At 38.3% G+C, this 26,131-nt stretch overlaps 1 protein-coding gene across 5 annotated transcripts in view; it reads right to left on the reverse strand.

Moving 5' to 3' along the window:
* Positions 1–1,123: 1,123 nt before the first annotated feature.
* Positions 1,124–26,131, reverse strand: part of TMEM117 (transmembrane protein 117) — a 508,588-nt gene continuing 483,580 nt past the window's right edge. For all 5 annotated transcript variants that reach the window (XM_040488381.1, XM_040488382.1, XM_040488383.1 and 2 more), the window contains 2 exons: positions 14,615–14,744; positions 1,124–3,235 (listed from right to left, as the gene is read on the reverse strand). In XM_040488381.1, coding sequence (XP_040344315.1) covers positions 2,589–3,235; positions 14,615–14,744 — 777 coding nt within the window. In that variant the 3' untranslated portion in view covers positions 1,124–2,588. The remainder of the gene's footprint in view (positions 3,236–14,614; positions 14,745–26,131) is intronic.

Below are 26,131 nucleotides of genomic sequence, written 5' to 3' on the forward strand. Positions count from 1 at the left end.
ATAATGTAGGATACTAAAATTGTGCCAAATTAGTGCAAATTCTGCACTGCATGAAAGAAAATACTGTAATTACTGAACAGTAGAAATATAATTGTTTATAGTCCTTAAGCATCACTGCAATTAAGGCATCACATTTGTTATGCTTTCTTTAGAATCTGCAGTTAGTGGTTTTTTAATCCTTTTTTTTAACCCTTTATTTTCTGGGTTTACTACTTTTTTTTTTTTCTGTAATGCCCTTGATAGTCCAAAAGGTCTGGTATTCAAAAAGCACTAGTACATGTGCTTTTGACTTTCATTAGATTTTATTTGATTTGCTAATCTTTACTTGGTATAATTGCAAATATGGTATACTAAAAGAGGTAGCAGAATAAGGAAGGAGACCCATGGGTAGATAAATAGGTCAAGATTGATATATACAACTATTGGAAGCCTTCAAAGGTTTGGATCCTGACTATTAAAATGCCATTGCTGAAAAAAAAAAAATGCCATTACTGGTAATTACTCTATTTGTTACTAAAACTTAGGGAAACTTTAAAGATACATTTTCATGTCAGCTGATAGCCACCTTCTCTAGTCAGTCCCTACACTAGGATACACATAAGCATAGTGCTGTTATTTTTTCTATCTTCTGCTAATTAGATTACCTCATTGAACCACTTTTTCCTTAATACCTACCTAAAAATTATCAAATAATATTTTCATAAGGATTATATACTGCTAATAAACACCCACTTTCTATAAATCAACTTCGTTCTTCATTCTATAAGACACTAACTTTCAGGATAATATATATATATTTATATTTATATATATTTATATATATAATTATATAATATATATATTTATAGAACAGTGAGTGTATATAAATATATGGGTCTATGTGTGTGTGTGTGTGTTCTCCTAGAGTCAAAAGTTCAATGTTTTATGCTATGTAAATTTGGTAATGGCCAATGTTACCACATTGGCCAAGCAAGAACATGGTAAGTTTCTTTAAACAGTATGGTCAGTGGGTTACTATAGTGAGCTTGATCTCTGCATTTTTAGTTTCAGAGATACTTATAATTCTAAGTTGCACCATACATAGCTATTAAAGGTAAATGAAACAGCAGGGGCATGGTTCTAATTGCTTAGTAAACAATTGTAGGAAAGTGTTTATTAAAGCTGGCTCTCAAGTGACAGATAAATACATAGTTCTATCACACATGCTAAATTCAGCATGCTGCAAGCTTAAAAGCAGATAGATCAAGAGATATTTTAAAAATCATAAAGACAAAATACAGTTATGTCAGTATGTGACAGGAGAATAATTTTGCCTTAAAAGTGATCTCCCCAACCCCCTGAAGAACATGCAACCACAATTTATGGAACAAAATTAAAAGCAAGTTGGGTATGTTCCATTTTTTAACTCATCTGGCATCAAGTTAAAATTAAATGGGCTGTTGTTAAATTAATATACAAATGAATCCATTATAAACAAAAAACTACATCACGGATTCACTGATGTATAATTCATATTTATTAATGTATGATGTTTAATTCTTAAAAAAAACAACAAAAAACACACAAAACAAGCTACTAGATTCTTTCATGCACTTCTTTTTCTACCTCACAAGGTTCTGCTGCATAATTTTTAGAGGAGTTCCCTTATTCAGGGTTGGCATAGGTTGTTCAATTTTCATTGTCCAGAGCCATATTTACAGAAAGATGTACAAATATTGTAGATAGTAGGCTGTACAACCTTCACATGATTAAAACTTCAGTTCCTTGGTTTTCTAGAGCTTTGTGTAAATGCCAATAAGTTTGAGAGTTCATCCAACTGTGCCTCTTAACCTTTGTTCCCATAGGTGAAGGGCAGGATTTTTAATCAAGTAGCAATTTATCTTTAATTAGGAAAACATAATTAGGTATTATCATCTAATTGCAATTACTGGTTGGAGAAAGTCACATTTCACAAGTAGTGACCCATGCTGGATTATCGTTCTCCTATTACTGAATTTTGAATCTGTATTTGTATTTGGCAGATAGCCAATACAAATTCAAAGGCAATCACCATGCCTCTCTGCAATCCTGCTGTCAGAGTCACCAACTCCACTGCTGAATAGGTAAAAGAGATACTTCCTAAGCCACATATTGGCTATATCTGTTTCCTGCTAAGACATCAAGTGTAGATCAAAAATAATTGTATACAAAAAAAAAAAAAAAACACCCCATGTGAAGTAGGTTAGAGAACTGTTCCACACTTCATTTCTGGTACAGTTAAAAACAGTTTAATGTCTCAAGGCACCACTATGGTTGAACATCAGATACACGGGTAATCAGCTAATCTTCTACTATGCTGTAAAGTCAGTAAATAGCTTGTGCAATTGTGAAAAGCAATCTCTAAAGGACTGTTAGATATACAGGAGGCACGTAGATTATAATACAAATAGAAAACAATGAGTCCTAGAAAAAGCATGTTGAGCACCGTTGTGGCATTGTTTGTGTTTCTTTACCTAACACTACGTAAACTTTACATTTACAAAAGGAAAGACTAACTTTTTAAAGTTACACTCAAGGTTGCTTTTTGTGCTGTCTCCAAGTAAGTGAATCTAGTTCGTAGGTGTACTTTTAGAAGTTGTTGGATCTGGATCGGCTTCTGTCCCACTGGTAGATTCATTCAAGTGTGAGCTTAAGTTTTCTGACGTTAGGTGGGAAGACTTGTAGACAATTTCGTTGAAGTCAGACCTGATGCAAACCAAAGGAGGGTCATTCAGTGGGTCTTCCACTGAGGCCTGTGTGTTCTCTCGAGTGATCCCCATGTCCTTGCTATGTTCTGACGGTGATTTTCTTTTCATGCGAGTATAAGTTTTGTCTTGATTCTCCATGCCTTGCTCATTTTTCAAAAACCGTCCAAAGAACCAAATGAAGAATCCAAACCACACAAAAGCTATTAAACTCGGAACAAAAGCCAGACACTTGACATCAAGGCTAGCCCCTATGAACCTGCTGTGTAAGAACATATCTCCCTCAACATATGTTTTATTAGTCCGAGGGTTAGTGTGATTGGACCTCCATTCCCAGGAAAGTTTGGTTCTGTTCAAATCCTTTAAACTTTCGGAGTCTTTCACTGTGTATATCTTCTGCCCTGGGCCTATATACTGTCCGTACTCATGAGGCTTATAAAATATCTGGTTCTTCCACATATTAAGATCCAAAATCAGGACGAGAAAGATAATTCCATAGTTAAACCATTTACCTGCATTAAAAAAAGAAATACCGCACATTAGTCAAAGACCTATAAAACTGCAATAGGGTTTTTTCCCCAATAAAATGGAGATAATGGTATAATAGTATAAATTGTTCATGTTTTAGACCTGTTAGCATTTTTTTGAGAGTGCTATGCTGCCATTAAGTGAATTGGCAAAGGATATTTCCTAAATGTATTCTAGACCACATGAGAATGTAACTGTAGGTCCCAGAGTCAATAATTTATGCTGTTTATACTAACCAGATTAAGCTGCCTTGTTTTGTAGGTACCACAGCCATACTCAAATTTGGTTCCATGTAGGTTATTCTCTAGAATATCTCAATTAATATTTAAAAAACAAAGTTCTAATTAAATTCTTAGAAAAGTCTAACATCTGATTGAACATCTCTTACAGTTTTATAATTGTGTCTAGACAAGAAATCATTTTGTAATGCAAACACAGCAGTATATCAATTGAATTCACATTGCTGTTTGTAGGTGACCTGTTGATTAAACCATTAGTTGATGTGACTCAGATCAATAATTCTTGAGCATTCATTTCAAGACTTTAAAAATAATTGCATCAAATCTCATTGAACAGAATCCATTTATCAGACATATAAATACAACCAAAGCCAATAAACTGCTTTAGAAGAGATGATTTGGAGAGATTGTAACCGCTATAATTTCTTTGTAGTATTTAAAATTCTCATGCAAATAAGACCTTGTTTAGAGGCATATTATCTATGATATCCCTACATCTGCAAATGAAAAAGAACATAGGGAAATTTTCAAGGGATACTAGATTCCATCATAATTTTATTATAATCACAATTTATTGCAAGCTTTACAATATCAAGTATATCATGATATGGTAATACCTTATAGGTTTGCTGTAGCAAAATAGGTGATACATTTTGCTATCACCTATAGCAAACAGGTGCTATATTGCTATATATAGCAATATATATATATATATATATATATATTGCTTTAGTTCCAAAAGCTCCAAAAGCTTTAGTTATAAATGTTAAATATAGTATGTCAAATTATTTTATTTTGTATCTGAAGATAACAGTATTGAACATGATTAAGTTACTGCTTCACAAGATTATAGAGCTCTTGGGACAAAAGAGAGAATCTTGGGCAAACTTATTAAACCATTCTAATGAATTTTTGCAATATGTATTCTAACAGAACATAGAGCTATATAAAAATATAACTTTGTGAGGAGTTTGGGAAAGTGTTTTATCATCATCTTTATACATTTTCAAGTTCCTACTCTATGCAAAATTGAAAGGTTTTAATCCTGGCTCTAAAACTTACTAGCTATGTGATCTTGGGCTAGTTGTTTAAATTCTCTAAACCTCAGTATCTTTGCATGCAGAAAATAACAGTACTTACTAAAGCTGTTAGTATTTCATAAGATAATTAGATGCTAAACGCAGTGCCTGGTACATAATAGAAACTCAGTAATTGTTACTGTTATGAACACGAAAGCCTTGCCTAAGACGTGATAATGTCTGCATTTGCATAGGAAGGTACAACTTCTCTATCAAGAGAATTTATCTAAACTATCTGAAGGGAAATTATAACTCTGCCAATCCTGAAATTGTTCAGCTATACAATTGTTAAAGTCTTTGTAGTGGAAACTCTTGCCCAAATGATTTATTTTGCATACCCACACTAGAGAGTAAGTTGAAACATTGGGAATGTTGTTTGCACATATGATAAATTATTTATAACATCTGGCACTGCTAAGCTCTAACCACTCCTGCTCTCCTGGAGTCATAGCCAAAACTAAAAGAGATTCTCACTAAGAATCAACCATAAAATGAGTAAAGAAAGCTCAAGCTAGTGAAATTCAATCAAATACAAAGGTAAGCAGCATTATCAAACATTTATTGTGCTCATAATAGACTCTGTTTTAGGATACCTTAGTAGATGCTGAGGACATACATTTTTGCCTTACAGGGGGGAACTCAATATCTTGTTAGGGTAACAGAACAGTGGCATCAACAGATAAATAGTAGGAAGAGGCCACATTTGTGAGGCACCAACTGAGTGTTACAAATGGTAAACACTGAAGATGTTGGGAAAATGTAATGAAGACTGAGGGCTAATTTCTGCAGAAAGGATTTTTGTAGGAAGTAGTAATTCATGTGGTCCTGAAAGGGAAAGAAGGACAGAGAATAGCCTGGAAAATGTTGCATTTCTTTAGTTTATGTTTTTATTATGCTGCAAATAGAATAGCATACAGGAAAAGATCAGGTGATACTAAAGAGGAGAGAGAAAGAAAGTAATGGAGAATACTGTAGGAAGAGAAAACAGGAGAGGAATGAGAGGCAAGTGAATTAAAAAGTTCTGAGGTTCTTGGGGCGCCTGGGTGGCTCAGTCAGTTAAATGTCCACCTTCAGCTCAGATCATGATCTCATGGTTCATGGGTTTGAGCCCCTCGTTGGGCTCTATGCTGACGGTTCAGAGCTTGGAGCCTGCTTTGGATTCTGTGTCTCCCTCTCTCTTTGCCCCGCGCGCCCCCCCCCCCCCCCCAAACATAACACTTAATAACATTAAAAAAAAAGTTCTGAGGTTCTCATCACTATCAATGAGGCAATAGTTTGTAGCTTCCATGAAAGCAAGTTGAGAGAGGGGCTTTGGGTGCTTCTCTGTTGCAGCAGATTCATACCTACTCTCTTGCTGTAAACTACATATGCTGATGGTGAGGAAGAATTTTTATGACTGACCATCACCTTGACTCACAAAGGTCCCTTGGAGAAACTTGTACTCTCTCTCTAAGTCATTGTTATTGATGCAAGAATAGGGCAGTCCCTCATAAAGTGGGCCCTGTATCTAGGGTATCAGAAACCAGTGATAAGTACTGTCACAAAATCAGGGAGAAGAAAGGATGCTCACTGAGCTTGGGGAATGGTGCTTTTCTGGTGGGAAAAGATGCTCAGAGAATGTCCATAAAGAAGGGAAAAGATAACATCGGAGCATAAAAATTGTACACTGACCAAACTAGTAAGAAACCCTCAGGATAGGAGGAGCTCTCCCCCACACTTTCTATACTATTGTTCCACCACCTAAGTTGAATGGTGCACTGGGTCACTTTGACAACCAAACTTTAAAGAATCACTTCATTTTATTTATCATGTGATCTGGAGCCTGAAAATTTAGATGGGATGGAGGAGGAACAAATTAGAAATGTGTCTTCTGACATCAGCTAATGGGTATCATCAGCCCGCTGTAACACATCTTTCCTGATCCTTGAGACAGAAAACCACAGTCAAAAACTGCAGGCTGGAAATCAGCAGATAAAGATCTCATTCTAATATGAAAATAATACAACCTTGGGTTACCTGTTTAACCTCTCCAGGCCTCAATAATTTTATTTTCAAATTGAGGAAACTGAACCAGATGACTTCCAGTTCTATGATTCTGTCCTTCCCCCCCACCCCGAATCCTTCTAGTTAGTAGCTATTCAATTTTTAATTCTGTGAAATGGAGAATGATACCAACATAACAATCTCGAAGGATTATTCTGAGGATAAAATAAGTTTATATCTGAAAGTCCTCTGAAATCTATTAAATTTGCCAGAAATGTAGAGGAGTATTTTTTCTACAGTTTCCTTCCTTTATATCTTCAATCCAGTTAATATAGGATCTTGGTGATATAGGGAGAGAAGAGCATGTAAGGGTTTGTAAAAAGATATATCCTAAAGGTGATCAAATGTTTCAGTTCGGATAAAACAGCATGAATCACTGAGCTATAACTGGACCCGTTATCTAAGAGGACTAAGTGTATAGTTACATGTAAACATGCTTTGTGAATCAGCATGTTTCATATGTTGAAAATTCTTAGCAACTGGTAATTTGTCTACAACTTGCAGGAGAGTGGTCTAGAGATAGGTCAACTATATACAAAAATTTTGAGGCTAAAGAACAGGAACCTGTCTCCAAGTCTCCCGCACAGCTGAGTGGCCGTGTTGGGGTGGGGAAGTGCAGAAGGGAGAGAACAGAGTGAGGCAGGCTTCCTACTGACATCACGTTTCCTTTCTTTTCTTCTGTGGATGTAGCACTGTCTCTACCTCTCCTGCCCCCAAGCATCCCCCCCCCCGCCCCCCGCCACTGTCAAAGCCAGTCAGCTGAAACTTGGAGCTGGTAAAAATGCACAAGCAGTGGCTTTTCCTACTTTGTTTGTTTGTTTCCCGTCCACATAACATAACCGCTGGTCCACTTATGCATTTACGCAGAGGAAGGATATTCTTTTTTGCTAACATCCTTCCTTCTATTTTCCCACATAGTGTTTTGTTACTTTTGTAATGCATTCTCTCCTCTTTAAAAAATTACTTTTGCCCTGTGATATGTGGCGAACCAGTAAGCAAAACAGCTTACTTGTCACACAAGACAGCTCAACCCCACTGTTCTTGTCTATAAAGTGAGGGAGCTGAGCTATATGACCCTACTGGTTTCTCCCCAGCCCTAAACATCTCTTTGATAAGTCTGTGAAATAAACATCACCTAAACCTTAACATTTTATGATGGGCCAGGAAATCTCACCATTAGAGCAAAAAAGATGGAATCCACAAATTTTCATGCAGAGAAAGCTTTCCTTAAAAAAAAAATGTATATTCTGAGAAACACTGTTTACCATAAAAAATAAATCTGAGTCCCTGAAATGACCCACATGGAAAGGGGATCAGACACAAAAAGGAAAATAAGTGATCTCTTGCCATTTCCCAAGTGTGTTGTTGTGAATGTACAGTCAACCATAACAAGAGCCTTGGTATTTCAGCATTAATCATAGGAGAGATTTTGCATTTCCCCCTGTTGTTTCAACTACATAACATAATGTAAATCACCAAGGAGGGAGGGTAAGAATCCATACATTATTTCTATTAATCTCCTTGCTGAAATCTCTCACTGTCTCCTTTAATAAGAAATCACTGCATGGTGTTGGTGGGATTACCTCTTTCTTGCATTTTGTGCCTTTAATGAATCCTACTGATTGCCAAAAATGATATTATAATGGTAATTTTATCTTTTCACATTGTGGGAGATTACAGAATTCTGGGCGAGTTGGTTTTAAAAGGATTCTTCGCTCAATATCACTATCACTTAGCATAGGAAATGACAATTTGGGGGAAAATGTTTTTTCAACTAAGGAAAAAATAGTGTAAAGTGCTGATATTTCCACCATATAATATGTACTAAATTAGATGACCATTAGACTCTTGAGATTAGGGGGTTATATAATAAAGCTTGCATTAATCAAATATGCAATTATATTAATTTTTTCTTAACTCAGTAAAGTTGCCAGTTAGCATTGAGACTGAGCTGTGCCATAGGCACCTTCATCCCAAATGGGTGCTACCACTGGGCTAGACTCTGGCATCCAGCGCAGATATATGAAACAGTCATGCTCCACAAAGCCTTCAAAATCCTTTATGGGATAACAAGCAACCAAGGCCTTGAAAAAGATAAATTTTGGATAATTAAAGAAATAGCAGCTTGCTGTAACAGGCTTCTTGGCCAGATCAATGTCCTCCCATTGCAGACATGAGCAGTGATAACAGGGCTCACTGACTTAGCATCTCTTTAACCCCTTTAAGCACCTGTGCCTTCACACCCTAGGTAATTTAGGGATATCTGGGAACCACATTAAGTGCTTGGGCCATGAGGAGAACATTTAGTAAATTGAAGATATTTACTAATTTATGAACTAATAAGAGTTAATTTGAGTTAGCAAAGTAAGGTCTTAAGACTTAAAAGCAAATGAATAGTTTCTCTAAGTGCCTCTCTTGTCTTTGTCACCTCCTAAGTGGGAGACTATTCCTTTGAGGACATAATCCAGTGATAGGGGTAGAAATTCGCTATGATAAAAGCAGAAGTAAAAGGCCATGGGGTTATACTAAATCAGGTGACTTTTAGACTCTTGAGATTAGGAATTATGTCATGTTCATTTCTGTATTGCCTAGATCCCGGCTTAGTTTTAGACACATATTAATTCAGAAAATGTCTGTTAACCAATAGGTAAACTGTGAGATAATTTGTCCAGAAAAATACAAGAAGTAAAGTTACAGTCTTTCAAATCAAATACATGTGTCACAATGATCTGGTAAATTCTGGTATACTGCTAAAATCAGATATAATCTAGAAAATTGGGAAAAGAAAATATTCGTATCTCAAAGAGTATATATAATTCATTATATATTTCAAGTCTCTCTTCTGGCTGTAAAGACAATTCCTGAAGAGCATGTAAGTTTTATCACAGATGTCCTCATATATGCATAAATGAAGGCAGGACATCTCAATTTGGAGACAGCAGGCTAGCTCAGGGGCAGCAAGGGCTGACAGGCCATGGGCAAAAAAGCAACCCTGGCCTTGAAGAAGATGAGTTTTGGACAAATAAAAGGAATTGCTGCTTTATGTAGAAGTAAACATAGTTAACTCTTAGAGCTGTCTAAATGTGTTGAAAATAGAAACTGCTTCAGGAAAGGTTTAGAAAAATTCACAACTGAGATAATAGCAAGAGATCCTTGTGTACTTTGGATAAATTCATGATCTTTAGAGACTGTCATGGTGAACAGGATGCATCACATTTCCCTATAACAAGCCCCTTGTTAATTTTGTGAGACAGAATATTCTGGATGAACCACTGGCCTGCCCTCCCCAGCACTTCCCGTGATCTGACTGACACAGGAGAGCTCTTTAAAAAACAATCTCTGGGAACTCATTTGCCAGAAATCATGTGCCTATGGAAATAGAAACAGAGGGGTTTTATTCATTATCTTCCACATTCTCGCCATTGTAAAGCACCTGTGCCCTCACACCGCTCAGGAAACTGAAATAGAACACAGACGCTATGGAGGTTTGTTTACTTCTACATTTTCCATTTTTGCCGAAAGGGTTCCCGTGGGCATCATCGTGCCAACAGTGTGAATTCTCTCCTCACAGATGCACAGGCCTTCCTTCTGGCCTTTCCCCCGACCCCCTCCTAATTCACTCAGATGATGGCCACCAACGGGACACTTCCTTTGTCTGGCTGGGATGACAGATGGCAGAGCTTCCACCGGGATTGGCATTAATAGGACTCAGAGGAGCTTCCGAGAGCGAATTGAGAGGCCATTCCTCTCTCGCCTCCGGAGACTTAGTGCCTCATATTTTGAATCCATCTTTGCGCTCACCTTATAGGTAAAAGGGAAGAGGCCAGAGGAGATAGTGGCATGGTTGCAGTTAGCATTTATGTTTAAGAGAGCAACAATGGGCTTGGGCTAAAAGCATCGATGCGACCTAATCACTAACCGCGTATCCCCTTTGTTATGGAAGTCCAAATTCCCAGAAAAAATATTTGAACACACCCTTGGATAGAGAGGATTTATTTTTATAAGCTGCAGCCCAGCTTGTGAAATGAAAGCTCCTACACACTGCAGCAAACCATCTGTCAAGGGGGCTCCAGATGAGCTAAACAGATGTAACAATTCAAGTCATTTCTAAAATGCATGAAGACAACTAGCATGGAGTCAGGATTAGATAATACCCAAATCTTAAATGCTTTTAAAATGCCAATGGGAACTCATCAGTGTCAGATAACCCTCTCCATACAGAGCTCGTCATTGGGAGACATTTTTTTTTCCCATTCTTAGCATTCTTCTTCTTGACTCAGAACAGTGGATAACAGTAGAGCATTCAGAATAGTGGATAAATAATAAAAGAGCCCTCTCTCAGGCTACCTAATGTTTTTGAATTAAACAAGAAACATGAATTCTGGATGGATGAAAGGAAAAGCTTCAGGTAAAAGGAGTGAGAGTTTACTGAGTACTTACCAAATGGCAAACGGTGTCTAAAATGCCTTGTGCATATTAATTTAAATCTCACAACAACCGTAAGGAATATGTACCTCACTGTCCCCATTGAACAGATGAGAAAACTGAGCCTCTAAGAGGTAAGGAACTTGACAAGGGAAATGCCATCAGTCAATGGCAGAGCTGGAGTCTGGGCAGCAAACCTTGACATTCCATTTTCTCAGCATGCCTTGAACATTATTTCTAGATCATCAAGAAATGACAGTTGAGGCCATGGTGGCACCATCTCTGAACCCCAGAAAAGAGTCACACAGACTCTTCTAGTGCACAACAAACACAGGCAGAGAAAGCAACAGATGGAGCTGTCTGGGGGTCCATAGGATCCCTTCCTATCCCTGACTTTAGCTTCCTCTGTGGTCACCCAGGTGTTTCCCAACATAGCCTATTTTGGGACCTCTTTTCCTGACCCCAGGTCTGAACTTTCCAGCTCCTGGCAGGACTGTATCCTGTGCCCTTCTCATTAGCACCCCACTCTATGGAATTTTCATTGTCCTTTGGCTTTTGATCTTAAGAGTTGCATGTGAAAATAAATTAAAGCTGAGATGAGAGGAACTGTGACTGTAGCAAGTGTTTCTCAGCAGCAGCGTTTCTCAAAAAGGGGTCCTCTGGCAGCCTGCATCGGCATTATTGGAGGTGCTTGAAGTTCCAGGCTCCACCTCCTAACTCAGGCATCGGGCTCTGCGTGTGCAGCTGAGGGATCTTTTTAACAAGCTGTCCATGTGATTCTCACACACACTGAAATTTGAGAACCACTGATGGGTATAGAGAGTTTTATGCTTAATAACCAAGAGATACTACTCTATTTGCTTATCGAGAAAAGCACCGAGTTTCCCTACCAAAAGAAGCAGAACCTGGAGGAGCTGATCATGTTAGTGTTTGCAGTTGACTTGGGCATTTGCAGGCTACTGACTATTGAGCATATTAAAACACAATATGTACCATGCTTTGGAAATTTTATCTAGGTTTTCCCAGAAACCATTTTCTTACAGAGCAAGATAAAGTAACAGGCCTTTCACAGGAGACTAGCTGCTACTTCAGAGTGTCCTCAGCAACATCTTCAGCAATTAACAGAACAAAGAGAGTAACATAACAAGAGGGGAAAAGTTCAGACTTTCTTCAGCCTCCAAACCTGCCATGATTTTCCTAGAAGTTTTTATCACGGATCTGGGGAGGCACATGATCATCCTACCACAAACTGGATCCGTGATAAAAACTTCTAGTTTTAACTATCTAGTTTATGGTGGAGCCCTTCACCCCAAAGTCCACATGTACCCTATTTTATTTTGGATCTAAACTCCAGAATCCTCAAAGGTCTTACCGGCAGGTCCAGGCACTCAATCATTTGCACAGCCGGTCTCCTGTCTCTGGGAGATAACCTGAGTTCACTTGCAGCTTCTCCATCGCAAAGAGTCAGTTCCCAAAGACCAGCACACCTAGGGGAGCTTTTTAAAAGTCCCATTTCCTGGCCTTTGCCCAGACCTACTGAGTTGGAACATCAGCAATGGGCCCAACAATGTGTATATTTATAAGGTTTTCTGGCTGATATGATTATCAGCGTAATTTGGCAAATGCTGCATCAAAGCCTTAATGACAACATATTTCTACCTTCTCCCAAACTTTTTTTAAACATGCAGTCTCCATTATAAGAACTCTGCCAGTCTTTCCTCCTTTTAAGTTTCTAGAAAATAATACTTGGTGGAATGAAGATTTTAGTTCAACTTCATGGGAGGCTTTATCTCAAAGCTAATTACACTGAGGCTTCCGGGACTCCTGTATGCATGTCCCTCTTCCAAGGCACCGAATGTAATTTTTAGCTGTAACTTTGCTTTTTATATTCTTAAATAGAGCATTCCAAATTGTGTAAGCTTTGGGCACCACAAAACCTGAACCTGTCCCTGTCTAAAAATGATAGCAAATATATATGACAAAGCTCTGCAAAATAGCCCCAAATCAAATATTTTTAATAACTTGATTTTTTTTCTTACCAGTGAGTTCCTCTGAATGTCCCTCCCCCTTTTTAACCTGATATTATGCACCGAAGAAGTTTATTTTTGACACGGATTCTGATACTCGTTCAGAGACAATATTAGTGCCATGATGGCCTGGGACAAGAGCTGATAGCAAGAACAGATGGTCCAGGCAGAAGCCCACCCAAAGGGAAATGATGATGCCATGTGTGTGTTAGCTGTTTGAGAAGTCCGAGAGGGTAGCATGCTGTCGAGATTAAGTGGGGACTCTGAAACCACACTATGTGACCTGAACTCAAATTGATTGATTTACCCAGTGAATTTAATAGATGGGCCTCATTCATTTTGAATAGGAGAAGAAACCTGCTGCATCTTCCCTATTCATGAGCTCATTCTCCAATTTAGGAAGGTCGCCTCATGCTCAAAGCAAAAACCAGCCCTCAAGTTGGGAAGCAAAGGTTTTTTGCAGGACTCAGATGTTCACGTGTTCTGTGCTCAGGCTATTTTTACTCAGCAGCACAGACGGTAGTGTAAGCACAGATTTCTTCAGCAGTTTTTAGCAGGTGTGGGATCCTAGGCCATTGTCCTTGAAACACACACACATTCACTCTGTGTAACCGAACAGCTTGGGAACTAATGCCATCATATATGTGACCATTCAGCTGTCTGCTTCTGGTTATTAAAAAAAAAAGTATAAAATGTAACTTCAGGAAGACCTTTTATAGATGAGAATGACTGAGAAGTCATGAAAGAATATAATAAATCATATCGGAGCCATTTAGGAAGCAGGGCATATATGCCCAGGAAATAATCTTGAGGATCTGCAAGAGGCTCACGTGAGAGAAACATAAGCTCTGCCACAGAAGTAGGTTTTATTCAGTCAGATGAGAAGTGGCCAAACTCCCTAAAGGCACATGGTCTGACTGGTGCTCTGGGTTACCACTGTTCCAATCTCAGCAGGAAATGAGGACCAAAGTGTAAAAAGTATAAATGCTGAAAGAAAAATGCCGAGCTGCATGTTGTGAGAAAGCAACCAACCTAATGAAGAAAACCAAGGGGGCGTTGTAGATGGAGTTTGGCAGAGATAGCTAAATATCCATGCCAAGAAGTGCGGCCTCCTTCTCCAGGAATAGTATGCTAGAACAGTAGATGTGACACTGATGTGGCTGCTCAGCTAGAGACCACATTTCCTCCCTGACTCTTACATGGGGACATCTGATGAGCTACTGTCACTGGAATGTGAATGGAGGGCACATGCTTCTTTCCTGTGCCAAGGCGATTAAGAAAAAGGTAAGCCTTCTTAATCATTTTCTCCATTCTCTTTATTCCCATCTGCCTGCTGGATGTTGAAGTTGGAAGTATTGAAGCCGCTCATAGCCTAAGTCCCGGAATGATACTTTGGAACCCCCAGGTGACCTGGAACCACCTTGCACTGTTACGTGAGAAATAAAACTATATGTATGCATGCCTCTAAAATGTTACTGTTTGCTTTTTTATAGCAGCTAGTATTACTCTAAGTAGGAGACAATCAAATTGTGTTTAAAGTTACAACATACCTGTTATGTGAATATGATATTCCTCCTTGAAGATCTTCTGGAAGAAAGGAATCTTGAACTGCATGTGAGGAGTGTGCAACCCAGGAAGATTTACATCAACATCTCCCATAAAATGTGGGAATTCCCAGTCCTGTCAAAGAAAATCAACATAAAAACATATTTGTGATTTGTTTCGTTCCTAAGCAGCAAAACACCAAAAATTGACTTTTTACAAGCACTTATTTTAAAATCATTTAAATGCAGCAAGCTGTTGGATGTTTCAATCTGTAATGGTTATTTTATGTACATTAGGTAGTTGCATGCATTCAAAATCAAAATTAAGTCATAACTTACATCCTCAGATTTTCTCTTTAATGTGGTACTAAGAAGCCAATATAGAATTGATTTGCATCTATACGTGTTTATCTCTTTCATTCTGGAGAACTGATCTTAAATTTTTATAGGGAGGAAGTGATCCATATTTTATAAATATGTGGTAATTTTGTTATATTTTGTTTCCCTACCTTTTAAAAATATGAACCCTCTAAGACTATGTTTTGTGTAAGAGGACAAAGTAAAGAGGATCTAATTCACTTAACCAAGTTTTTCAACTCACATCCAAGGGCCTTTTATTAATCATCTCTGTTGACTTACTACATGCAATGGAAAAATGCCAAAGACTCCTGTCCTGTTCTCTTGCAATTTAGCATCAATTTGAAGCAGATGATGGAGGGCCTGACATGCTAGCAGGAGAGATGAACAATGAATTAATTCCCCAATGATCTTAGTTATTTTCTTGTTGTAAGGCAAAATCAGGAGGGCTGACCCTCCCTCTCCTAAGGAAGGGAAACAGATGCAAATGAGGATATTTTTAGGTGTCTCATCTGCTCTTGGTTTTTGGATAGAGCACCAAACTGAAGTTCACTACTAGCATGTGAAGAAAGAACAGACTAAATAGACTCAAATATGAACATCTGAGGTGGATCCATAGGCATTCATACACATATTTTCACTTTGAATAACTAACTACTAAATTATCAGTCCTATGTTTAGTGAGTATCTTTTAAAAATATTACTTAAAACATAATGGAAAAAATATGCATTTCAGATTTCAATACATTATTATTATTTTTTTTTTTTATTTTTTTCAATGTTTATTTATTTTTGCGACAGAGAGAGAGCATGAACGGGGGAGAGGCAGAGAGAGAGGGAGACACAGAATCGGAAACAGGCTCCAGGCTCTGAGCCATCAGCCCAGAGCCTGACGTGGGGCTCGAACTCCTGGACCGTGAGATCGTGACCTGGCTGAAGTCGGACGCTTAACTGACTGCGCCACCCAGGCGCCCCTCCATGCATTATTTTAATTTAAAAAGTTAAATCTTTCCATGACTTCTATATATTCAGCTCATACACATATGCCAATAATACAGTGGCTGGAACATTACAGCGGCCTCCATGTCCATCCCACTCCCCTTTCGGCTGAGAATTCTGGTCAAGGGAGGATAGGCTTCAGAGAAAAGGAGCCTCTGTGAGTGGCGGTCGCCAGGAAAGTTTTCAATGTCTATTAATTTCATGACCAATGAATCACTTCAAGCTGCTAACAAGAAATACACAAAAAGAAAAATGAAATGATACCACATCATCTTTTTCTATTGGTGTGTATGCACATATCTTGTTGGTCTCACCTCCCCTTGTTTTCCAGACATCAGCAGTAAGTAGACCTGTAATTTGGAAAATTTGGAAATCCCAAAGCATAAGCTGGATCATTTAGAATATTTTGATTTAAAATATTAGTGGAAATGGATTGGTAATAATACTTGTGAATTACTGCACTTTATTAAATTGCATTTTCCTTTATTTTTCATCGACATTACCTTGCATTTTTTGTTACTTGAAATACTCTTGCTAAAAGAATTGGAATTGAATTTGGTCTTTTGCTAAAATGTAACTGACATCTCCCAAGAAAAATTATGCTTGACACACAAAGGGTCTGATAACCAGAGTATTTTTCCCTTTCCCTGGATAAACAACATAAAGCATTATCAATAGAGCAGTTCTCGTTTTCATTTTTTTTTTTTGGTTTAAGGAAGAGAATAGTTCTTGGTAGTGATAGGGCAAGTATAGTTAGTGTACCTTCTTTTTTGAAAGGTGCTCTTGCACTGTTCTCATTTAGCTTTTTATTCCATGAAATGGAAGTTTTCTACCGGGTATGAAATTGGATTAGTTCAAAAGTACACTTAAGAGATTTCTTATAGAATGGGATCAAAGCTTCATTCACCAAAAAAATAGTTCCTCAATTATTTCCCACCTGCACTTGGAGGAAGATGAATTAAGGAAATTGAGTGTGGACAAAACAGAAGAGAAACTCTTGATCCTTATTTGGATGATGGCATTAGTGGTTTTTGTTTTGTTTTGTTTTCTTTTTGTTTGTTTTTTTTTAAAGAAGGGATCAGGACAGGGAGTTCCCTGGAATGTGTGATAGATGTAGCTGGTGCCATGTAAGAAAAGTTTTTGAAAAGAGGATTAATAAAAAAGAGATGGTACATTCTTTTAGAGTCACTCCTTCCATATGATTTTTTATAATCACCCCATCTTGGTTTTCAAAACCCTTTTCCTTAATCTTGGAATTCCCTTCTCTCCTTGCTAGTCCATTTTTGTGCTTCAATTCCTACTCCCACATACTTCTCCAGACTCATGATTGGATCAGTGTAAATTCTGGTCTCACTTGACGTAGAGTGGAATGGTAATAATAATAGTAGTTGCTATAATTTGCAGGAAGTGTGCGGCTTGTCTTAATGGACAGCAGGTATCTGAGGCTGGTGATACCTACTTTAAGTAGGTGAAAGAGGACGGAGGATGGTGTTCTGAATCTCTTTAGGTTTCAGCCTCTTTATCTATAAATTGGGGTTAAATAGGGGTGCCTGGGTGGCTCAGTTGGTTAAACATCTGACTTCAGCTCAGGTCATGATCTCATGGTTTGTGGGTTCCGGCCCCATCTCAGGCTGTGTGCTGACAGCTCAGAGCCTGGAACCTGCTTCAGATTCTGTGTCTCCTCTCTGCTCCTCCCGTGCTTGCTCGCTCTCTCTCTCTCTCTCTCTCTCATAAGTAAATAAACATTAAAAAAATTTTAAGGTAGATAGATAGATAGATAGATAAATAAATAAATAAATAAATAAATAAATAGGGGTTAAATATTGCGACCTCACGGGCTCCTTGGGGGGATGAGATAATGCATGGACAGCAATGAGCACGGTGCTGGAGACAGAAGGAAGCGACAGGGAAATGGCCAACAAGCATGGCTGGTTTCCCAGCATGATCCCAGGGTCAGTTTTATCCTGAGAGTGAAGCAGAGGAACGTGATAGGTCTGTTTTCAGAATCACACATAGGCTGCTTCCAGGTCCTGGTGAGAAAAGTCAAACGCTGTCTTCCCCTTTCTGCTCTCATCCACTGCACAGTGCTGGCCTCCTGAGGTCTGTGACTGGGACTTGGATCAGAGTGGTGTTCTCCCAGAGGGCACTGGGAGCAGGGCTTTAGGGAAGGTACCTCTCAAAGAAACGTGAGGCAACCTCAGGGGAAAGATGGAAGGACATGACTAACTTGGTTTCTTGTGCAATGTGGTGACACTGTTGTGACATCCAGAAAGAACTTAACAATGGGGGAAGGGAGGCACTGCTTCTGGGCAGGTAGGAGCTCGTAAGCTAGCACATGAGTAACTAAGAGCTGAGGAAATCTGTGGGCATTTGGCATTAATTATCAAGCACTTGCAATGTTCTAGCATCACCCTAGGCTATGTATTTATATTTTACCTATGTACAAAATGATTGTGAAAGCTTACTATTATTAGCCCATTTTACAGATGAGGAAATTTGTCTTAAAATGATGTACTTGCGTTGTGGCAGAGCACAGCCCGAAGAATAAATACCTTCTGTCAGGCCATGCTTTCTGTGTGAACAGTGATAACAGTTACTGTTTTTCACTCTGAACTGGGATTATTTTGACCTGCTCTATCTATTCTACTGGAGAATCAATGATGACAGTCATCTCCTGCTCGTCTCCCACCAAAAGCCATTCCATGAAAACCTTTGAACTGCATCGCTGCCTCCTACCCAAGGGGTCTCATTTTTTATCTGACTCAAATTTGAACAAGAAGACCATGCCTAACTAGTTCTCCACTAAGCACCTGTCCCAGGGATAGCTGGCTTCTAATCACACTGATAAGTTGGGTCATTTGACTAACAGGTGATTGATATCAAATACTGAGATTCTCTTGACATTATAACTGGATGTATAGCCAATTTCATACACAGCTTGTATATAAATGCTATGAGAATCATGGCTTGCTTTCTTGCTGTGTAAACGTAAGGCATATACTTTGGACACAAGATGAAAATGTGGAGTTACGAGAATGAGAGGCAAAATGTGTTTAAAACCATGGTAGAGATAGGCTGACACTGTGACTGTATATTATGAAATGCTCGTTTAATTTGTTCTTCAAGAAACATTATCAGTAGTAATTCAAGGCTTCCTTACTCCTTTCTGTTAGTAAATCTAACAATGACTACAGAAGTCTATCACATTAATGGTTCAGTGAAGTAAGAGATATTTAGGCCCATCAGCTCATACCTGCCCCTCCACTTCTCATCAGTTCATGGTGACGAATAGACTTCCATCTTTGTATCTTGCTTCATATAAGAAACAGTTAATTCTCATTCCGATGGGCATATTTCCCATATAAAAATAAATGAGCAGTGCCATGGTATATATCTAATCTTATTTCTTACATACTATGGCTTACTCTGCCTATAGCAATAAAAATCACATTTGGACACTGATGTCCAAATTACACTGGGACATGTAATTTGGACTGATGCATCCAAATCTGATTCCAAATGTGGCCCTCTCATTCATGGACCACATTTGGACAGAATTTCAGGGAAACATTAAGTATATAGGCAAAATGGTCTCAGGATATGCTGGATTCATCATTCCCTCATGTTTTCTCATTGAGACACATGCCTTGGGGCCAAGAGAAAGAACTTGGTACTATGCAGAGGAACTCAAGCTTGAAACCAACACTGTTTTGAATTCCCCAACTGGCATTCAGTTTCCCAAATCAAATGAAGAGACCTCATTTCTATTTAGAGAAGCGTTAGAGGATAAAAATGTAATAACACTGACTACCCCACAAAACTAAAGCCACGGTATCAGAGCAGAAGTTTAATGTGTGTGTTCGTGTGGGGCGCAAATATTGGCCACTTGATTTTTTAGGAAATTAAGACAATAGGTTAGAATTTACTGAAAAGTAGTGATCACCATTTCAAAAAGAATTGACAATAAATTCTTAGATGTTAATAAAAATTAGCAACATTTTTTCAGTGGAATAATTTATCTCCTCTTTATAGGCATTAGATTATTAAGCTTTAAATGGTTTCAAAAGATAACTATACAGATATGCTTTTTTCCATCTTCATTAATATCTATTTCTCCTCATATTTGAAAAACGCATTTAGTCCTATGAATATCAGAACATCATCTCACCAAAAATTTCTCCAGCTTGTAAAGTAGCTTTTCTATGTTGCTAGTGTCCTAGCAACAGGATTTTAGGTAACAGTGAACTGTGGTGGCCTGAAGAATTGTACTTATGCTTTGGGTGATATTTTTGTTTCTTATTAAGAATCTCGAGGGCCTGATTTCTTTCAGCAACCCTATCCTTTTAATTGGCAAAGTTTCCTTGGTATCACTTGGCTGAATAAATCCTTGAAAATCTTGACATATAGATTTTGCTTATTTGTTTGTTCCTTGCCTATCTCTCCCATTGGAATGTAAGCTCCAGGGAGCTTACATAAGTTTTCCCTGCTTTGTTCACTGGTCTATTCCTCATACTTGAAGGAATGCTCAGCATATAGTAAGAACTCAAATATTTGTCAAATTGATGAATGGAACTCTCTGCAAGTTTAACATATACAATAATCCCTTGTTGGTTTCATGTAAATGGAAACACAGAATGGATTTAGGTAAACAGAGGCAATGCAACACATACTTGTCTTTCTAAAATGATATTACAAATAAATCTGAGGCTCATTATGAAAAAAAAATTGGTTGTCCCCTCCCCCCCACCCCCATAAACTAGGTATACTGGAGTCATATAGAGCATAACCCAAAGATTAAACCATTTGCCAAAGATCACAGAGGAAAGGAGACGGCAGATAACTAGAGAAAGAAAGTGGTCAAGTGTAAATATTGTGAGACGAGTTAATGTTTGGGGAGTTACTAAAAATGCCTGTTGGGATGATCCAAGACACCCTTTTAGTTGCCAGATTTACAATTAGTGAATGTAAAGAAATTCATGATACATGTCCGATCTAGTCAGAGAACAAAAAAGAGAATGTAAACCAACATGTGATTAAATAAAAGGGGAGGATCATTTCCCACAGTAGGTGATGGCGGGAAGACCGCCAAGGCAAGGCTGTCCATCAGAGATACCCTGCAGTAATTGAGAGTGATGTACAAAAGAGAGATAGTAATTGTGAGTGATGTACAAAAGAGATAGCAGGAAGTTATTCAGATGCCCTTTGACAAACACCTTCTTCTTACATGTTGTTCTTTCATCTTCCTTTAATATTCACTATTTTTCCCCCTCAAGGGCAAATGCATTCTATAATATTTTGAAGTTTTCTCTCAGGAGGCACATTATCTATTTTAAAAGATTTTAAATCTTTAGGGAAAAATCATGGCTTTTCAGTTGAAGTAGGCTTTGTCAACAAGTAGTAGAGATGGCAGATCTCATTCATTGCTAAAACAAAACCCAAGTCCAGCTGTAAAGCCTTACTTAAAATGTTCAAAGAATGTGACTCGTTCGTGTGTTTTTGTATATTCTAAGATACCAGTTACTCTCAAATCATGGTCCAAACAATCTAATTTATCCCAAGGGCCTATTTTGTAATGTTACTTAATATATTTCTTCATCGATAATTTTTCTTACTTGCAAAAGCCAGTAAGAATTTTCCAGGCTAATTTTGAAGCCAACATATATCAGTGCGATATAAGCAATGGTTAAATGCCTGTAGAAAAAGCCAATAATAAGTCAAGCCCAGAGTAGATTTGAAAAGTAAGTACAGTTTTTTGTTACTTTTTAAAGACCCTACCATGAGGTTCTGGGAAAAGAGAAGTTGGTTTTTTTAAAGCTTTTTTATATCTACACACCTCGAAAACATCATTCCCTTAGGCACCAAGATGGAAGAGTGTCTGATGAAATGCACTGGGCCTCATTAACAGATGTCCTGCTTTGGCAGACTGATGTGATGAAGGACAAAATAAAAGTCAGTCCTGTAAGTGTTTACAACTAATAGAAATGCATCATGTGGCACCTAGGAATAATGGGAAATCAATACCCCTCACTGGGGTGATACAGTTCACTGGTACACAAGAAAGAGTACTTGACATCTGAGAGACTCCTCTGCGGGGGGATGGGAGGAAACAAACCATTGCCTATGACATGTTGCTGATAACTAAAGTTAGTGCAAAGTCTAATTTTTTTTACTGTGTTTATTGAGAGAGACAGAGAGAGAGAGAGAGAGAGAAAGTGGGGGAGAAGGCAGAGAGGAGGAGACAGAATCTGAAGCAGGCTCCAGGCTCTGAGCTGTCAGCACAGAGCCTGACGCAGGGCTCGAACTCACAAACCACGAGATCATGACCTAAGCCAAAGTCAGACGCTTACCCAACTGAGCCATGTGGGTGGCCCAGTTAGTGCAAAGTCTAAAGAAATACATTCTTATAACTCAATAATGTCCTTTTCAATAAAATTATCCATCAGTTATCAAACAACTTACTTTGCACTTCGTAAGAAGAATGACTATTAACTACCTAATAAATTGGTATATTTTTTACTTAAATGAGAGCTCCTAATAATTAGTCTTTCCCTTGTAAGGAAAGAGTGAAATCTAGTGGAAGGAGGTCCTCAGACAACACACTTTTATGTTATTTGTCAGACACTGGCTGCCGTTCAACAGCACATAGCCCTTTGCTTACTCTGCGCTTTACTGTATTTGCACATTTGGTATGAAATGTCACTGCTCCAGTATCTGTTCTGGCTCTGTGCATGCTGCCAGCAGTGGTCACATTCAATTGTCTGAATGACTAATTTCTTCTATGGGCTATATAGAAAAATTAATTTGCATACTTTCAAAAGAATAGATATTATTGTCCTTGGTAAAATTTTTATTTAAAAAAATTTTTTTAACGTTTATTTATTTTTGAGACAGAGAATGAATGGGGGAGGGTCAGAGAGAGGGAGACACAGAATCTGAAACAGGCTCCAGGCTCTGAGCTGTCAGCACAGAACCCGACGCGGGGCTCGAACTCACAGACTGCTAGATCATGACCTGAGCCAAAGTCGGCCGCTTAACCGACTGAGCCACCCAGGCGCCCCTAAAATTTTTATTTAATATTCAGGTAATTTTTATGTCTGAAAAAATGATAATAGTGGAGATCAGTGGGTAAATGTAATTCAATATAAAAATATTCACTTCACAGATAGAGAGTATGAAGTTGATCTAAATATCAGATGGGTGGTTAAGATAAACCCTGTAGGATTTCTTGCAATGGGTTCATTTCCATGATTATCACTTCTTTCAGGAGTGTCTTGTAGAGCATATATTCTGGTCAGGAGACCAGTCAATCAGCAAATAGCATTATAATATGGTGTCAAAGATTGATAAATACTCTGAAGGAAATCTAGCAGGGTTAGGGGATGAAGAGTAGTGAGTTAGGGGTGGGCGTTAGTTTAGTTAATCAGGAGAAAGCTTCTTCGAGAGTGAACTTTGTATGCAGTACTGACTGGTAGGAAAGAGCAAGCCCCGTAAAGTTGTGGAGGAGAAGCAGATCAGCTAGGAGGAGGATGCACAGACCCTGAGGAGGGAATGAGATGGATGTGCTCAAGAAACAGCAAGGGTAGAATGGTGGTAAGAGTCCGAGTGGTGCTGGCTGTAGGAGGAATAAAGACCAGTTAGAGCCTGCTGCAATAGTTTAGCTGTGAGATGGTGGTGGGGAAACATGGGTGATCAGATATTCAGATCGACATGTATTTTAAAGCTATTACCAACTGAACTTCTGAACTTACCAGTTGCTAAAACAACCAGTAGCATTAACTGGGTAAGGAAAGATGGAGGAACCAATACACTTGTAGAAGGTAGGGAAGTGGGTAAGAAACCCAGAGATTTTTTTCAGAACGTGAAAAATTAGACATCCAAATGGAGGTAGTGTGTAGGTAGTTGGGAGGCTTAGGGGAGAGGCAAAAGCTGGAGATACAGATGTGGAGTCACCAGTGCATGGATTGACCTAAAGCCTTAGAACTGAATAAAATCATCTGAAAGGACAGGAAAAGAGGAGACTTATCAAGGACTGAGCATTGAGGCACTCCAACATTTAGAAGTTAGAAGAGGAGAGGCCAGGAAAGAAAACCAAAAAGGAATGGCATACATTACAAGAAAAACAGGAGAAAGTGGCATCCTAGAAGTCAGGTGGAAAAAGTGTTTCAAGAAGGAAGTAGTGATTAACTATGCACCTAAAAAAAAACTGAGTAGGAAGACTGAAAATTAAATATAGTACTTGACAATATGAGGGTAGTTAATCTTGATAAGGTCTCTGAGCTCCAGAGGAAGATGATATTGTGGACAAAAGCCTGAGTGGAGTCTGTTCAAAGGAAAATAGGAGATGAGAAGTAGAGGCAATAACACAGAACTCTTATGAGGAGATTTTATTAGTGGGAAAGGATAAAGAATCAGTAACTGGTGAGAAACTATAATTGTACTAATTTCAAAGAAATTTTTTTTTAGTATAAGGTAAATTGAATTTTGGTAGACTAGGGGACTCTGACACCCTAAGATTCCCTTTTCGTATTTTAAGATGAATGTTAAAATCTGTCCACCAGTATGGATATTCTCTGGTTGTTTACAGCTGATGTTTATTCTGATTGGTCAGTACCTCTGCCGTGCCAGTTGATAAATATTATGACCATCACTGTCTGTAAAGTCAAAATAGATGTTTTCCTGAAGAACAAAACAAAACAAAGCAACACTGGGCCAAGTTCATTGTGTCTTGAACGCAGCAGGCTTTTAGAGACAATAAGCCAGATCCTTGCTGCTCTGTACCCAGTGTGGTTTCCTTCTGTTTTACCTTTCAGTAAAGACTTCAGATTCTGGAGCAATCACAGAGTCTCTGCTCTGACCCCCATGGACAACTCAGTGATAACATGAACAGAAAATAAAACCTTTAGAGCAATGGATTTGAACTGTCAGACTTTCCAGGCCTTTCTTCGATGAGTTTTAGGTCAAGAATGTTCATCCTCTGAGCTCTAGAGACAAATTATCAACCCTCAAGTAAGAGAGCAAAGACTAGGAAAACAAGATACATAGGGGCAGGGTAGGATAGAAAGAATAAAATGCATTTTGTTGTTTGAGAATTATACCCTCAGTGAATTGAAAAAAAAATTGAAGCTATTGACAGTTCAAAGGTCAATAGCCAAGAAAAACCTCAAATACATTGTTTTCCTTGTTAGCCACCTATGGGGGAGATATTCTCCCCCCTCAGGGTCCTTTTGGAAAACAAGTTTACATGCTAGGGTAAAGAAGACTTGCATGCATGTTAGTAGTTGCCTGCCTTTATATTGACACTATTCATTCAGAGAAACCTGAGGTGGTGACAGTGGGCTAGGTATATAAATTCCCCCACAGCACTGATAGAGTGATTGTTAAGTCTGCATTTCTTGCAGAAGTTCTCTATAGCGCATTCAAGTCACCCATAGAATGGGATCACATGGATATTCAACTAATTCAGCAGCTATTCAACACCCACTATATGCAAAGCATCTATTCTCAAAATATATCAAATGGCAGTAATAAATAAATACAGTTGTAGACAATGAGAGTCAGTGAGGCTATAAGCCTCCAGCTATGTTACCCAACAGATGGATGGTAAAGAAGAGACCAGATGAAATTTAATTGGTAATCTCTAAACTATACTTCATTACATCCCCCTGAGAACTGTATTTAGGAGAAAGAAAATACCTGTTGAGGAGATTAACTATATTTTCATACTCTATTCAAACTCTAAGCAAGCCAGTATTTGTCATGAACCTACTTTATGCCAACCATCTGATCCACTGTAAACCACCTGCAAGTATATATGGTAGGAAGGCTTTTTATCATTTTACATGGAAGTAACTCAGGCTCAGAGAGCAGTCAGGTAGCTTGCCCAATGCTGCACAATAGGTACCAGAAAGATTTGTACTTAGGTCAGTCTGACTCCAGAGACATTTCTATACAGCATATCCAGCTTTTTCATGACTTTTTCTTTAGGTTCTAATGTCACAATTATCTTCCCATCTAAAAGCCAACTGTCATATCAATATGTGATTCTATCTGATGCTAATTTGCATTTGTAATGTTCTTCCTTCCTTCCTTCCTTCTTCTATTTTTCTCTGTTTTCTTTTTCTTTCTTTCTTTCTTTCTTTCTTTCTTTCTTTCTTTCTTTCTTTCTTT

This window comes from Herpailurus yagouaroundi, unplaced genomic scaffold, assembly GCF_014898765.1.
Source record: "Herpailurus yagouaroundi ecotype Mexico unplaced genomic scaffold, PumYag 166, whole genome shotgun sequence".
Lineage (NCBI taxonomy): Eukaryota > Metazoa > Chordata > Mammalia > Carnivora > Felidae > Herpailurus > Herpailurus yagouaroundi.